This window comes from Babylonia areolata, chromosome 11, assembly GCF_041734735.1.
Source record: "Babylonia areolata isolate BAREFJ2019XMU chromosome 11, ASM4173473v1, whole genome shotgun sequence".
Lineage (NCBI taxonomy): Eukaryota > Metazoa > Mollusca > Gastropoda > Neogastropoda > Buccinidae > Babylonia > Babylonia areolata.
The window spans coordinates 16,918,063-16,920,562 of NC_134886.1; the positions used below are offsets into that span (position 1 = coordinate 16,918,063).

Sequence of the window (2,500 nt, forward strand, 5' to 3'; positions counted from 1 at the left end):
CTGGTTGGTTTGTTGGCTGGCTGGCTGGTTGGTTTGTTGGTTGGCGGGTTGGTTTGTTGGTTGGCTGGTTGGTTTGTTGGTTGGCGGTTGGTTTGCTGGTTGGCTAGTGGTTTGTTGGTTGGTGGTTGGTTTGTTGGTTGGCTGGTTGGTTTGTTGGTTGGCGGGGGTTGGTTGGTTGGCTGGCTGGTTGGTTTGTTGGTTGGAGGGTTGGTTGTTGGTTGGGGGTTGGTTGGTTTGTTGGTTGGCGGCTGGTTGGTTGTTGGTGGCTGGTTGGTTTGTTGGTTGGCTGGTTGGTTTGTTGGTTGGCGGGTTGGTTGGTTGGTTGGCGGTTGGTTGTTTGTTGGTTGGCTGGTTGGTTTGGTTGGTTGGTTGGCTGGTTGGTTTGTTGGTTGGCTGGTTGGTTGGTTGGTTGGCTGTTTGGTTTGTTGGTTGGCTGGTTGGCTGTTTGGTTTGTTGGTTGGCGGGCTGGTTGGTTGGTTGGCTAGTTGGTTGGCTGTTTGGTTTGTTGGTTAGCGGGCTGGTTGGTTGGTTGGCTGTTTGGTTTGTTGGTTGGCTGTTTGGTTTGTTGGTTGGCGGGTTGGTTGGTTGGCTGGTTGGTTGGCTGGTTGGTTGGCTGGTTGGTTGGTTGGTTAGTTTTATTTCTGTCTTCTCCCCCTCCCTTCCGCCCGTAACCGTTTTCTTTGTCGTTGATGGTGGTGATGGTGTTTGTTTGTGTGTGGTTTTCTTTCTTCTTGTTTTCGCTGCTTTTCTTTCTTTCTTTCTTTCTTTAGCATTGAAGATTTGTTGGGGGTGTACCGAGGAACCAAAAGGTTGGTGAACCACTTTCATTTGGCATGTGGCCAGGAGAGGGAGGAACGGTGAATGTTATGGCTGTATCCAAGCGCCAAAAAAATGATTGTGATAATTGTTTGGGATGTGCACAGGACCCAAACGGTTAATGATGAATGTTATGGGCGTGTCCAGGAGCCAAAGGGTTAATGATGGCCGTGATGATCGCCGCTCTGATGAGTGACCTGGACTCCATCTTCAACAGCGCCAGCACGCTCTTCACCATGGACGTGTGGAGGAAGTTCCGTAAACGCGCCTCCTCCACGGAGCTCATGGTGGTGGGCAGGTGAGTCAGCGGTTGGCCAGGTGGACAGGCTGAAAGTGGTCTGTTCTGTCGGCCGGAAACACCACCACCACCAACAACAACAACAACAACAACACACAGCCATAATGTCGCCATATTCTTGTGATTTAACCAATGAAGTTCAATGCTGGTATTTCTCTGTTGAGCCGAATTTTATCGATACATATACGCATGCGTTGTATATATATATATATATATATATATATATATATATATATATATATATATATATATATATATATATTGAGAGAGACAGAGACAGAGAGAGAGGGAGAGAGACAGTGAGAGAGAGAGACAGAAGACACAGAGACAGAGAGAGAGACAGACAGACAGAGACAGGGAGAAAGAGAGAGAGAGATAGAGAGACAGAGGGAGAGAGACAGAGAGAGACACAGAGACAGAGACAGACAGAGAGAGAGACAGAGAGAGAGACATCAGTAGCATTTTAAACCAACACTGTAATTTTGTGCGTGCGATCACTTGCATCAATTTGTGTATGTACGTGTGCGTGCCTTTTTGATCTGTGGTTGGTCATCACAGTACACTTTTTGATGTTTATTCGAAAAGTGATTATTGATGGGGGAAAAGTGCGTGCACTGTGTGTGTGCTTATGTGCATGTATACGTGCCTGTCTACCTATCTGCCTGTCTGTATGTCTAACTGTCCGTCGGTCTGTCTGCCCGTCTTTCTGTCTACCTGCCTGCCTGCCTGCCTGTCTGTCTTCCTGCCTGCCTGTCTGTCTGTCTGTCTGTCTGCATATCTGCCTCTCTGTATGTACTTGTATTTGTATGTATTTGTATTTCTTTTTTTATCACAACAGATTTCTCTGTGTGAAATTCGGGCTGCTCTCCCAAGGGAGAGCGCGTCGCTACACTACAGCACCACCCATTATTTTGTATTTTTTCCTGCATGCAGTTTTATTTGTTTTTCCTATCGAAGTGGATTTTTCTATAGAATTTTGCCAGGAACAACCCTTTCGTTGCTGTGGGTTCTTTTACGTGCGCTAAGTGCATGCTGCACACGGGACCTCGGTTTATCGTCTCATCCGAATGACTAGCGTCCAGACCACCACTCAAGGTCTAGTGGAGGGGGAGAAAATATCGGCGGCTGAGCCGTGATTCAAACCAGTGCGCTCAGATTCTCTCGCTTCCCAGGCGGACGTGTTACCCCTAGGCCATCACTCCACTTTTCTGTCTGTTTGTCTTTCTGCCTGTCTGCCTGTCTGTCTGCATTATCTGTCATTGAATGTTGAGCTCCAGGGACAGTAACAATGCTAATGACACCACTGTGTCCATTCTTCAAAACAGAACCTGTTTCCCAGGCCATGTTAGTCAAACAGTGACCTCTGGTTCTACAAAACCGTTCCTG

General features: G+C 47.5%; 1 protein-coding gene across 1 annotated transcript in view; it reads left to right on the forward strand.

The window, feature by feature from the left end:
* Positions 1-2,500, forward strand: part of LOC143287152 (sodium/myo-inositol cotransporter-like) — a 16,357-nt gene that overhangs the window by 10,023 nt on the left and 3,834 nt on the right. The window contains exon 11 of the mRNA XM_076595097.1: positions 964-1,114. Coding sequence (XP_076451212.1) covers positions 964-1,114 — 151 coding nt within the window. The remainder of the gene's footprint in view (positions 1-963; positions 1,115-2,500) is intronic.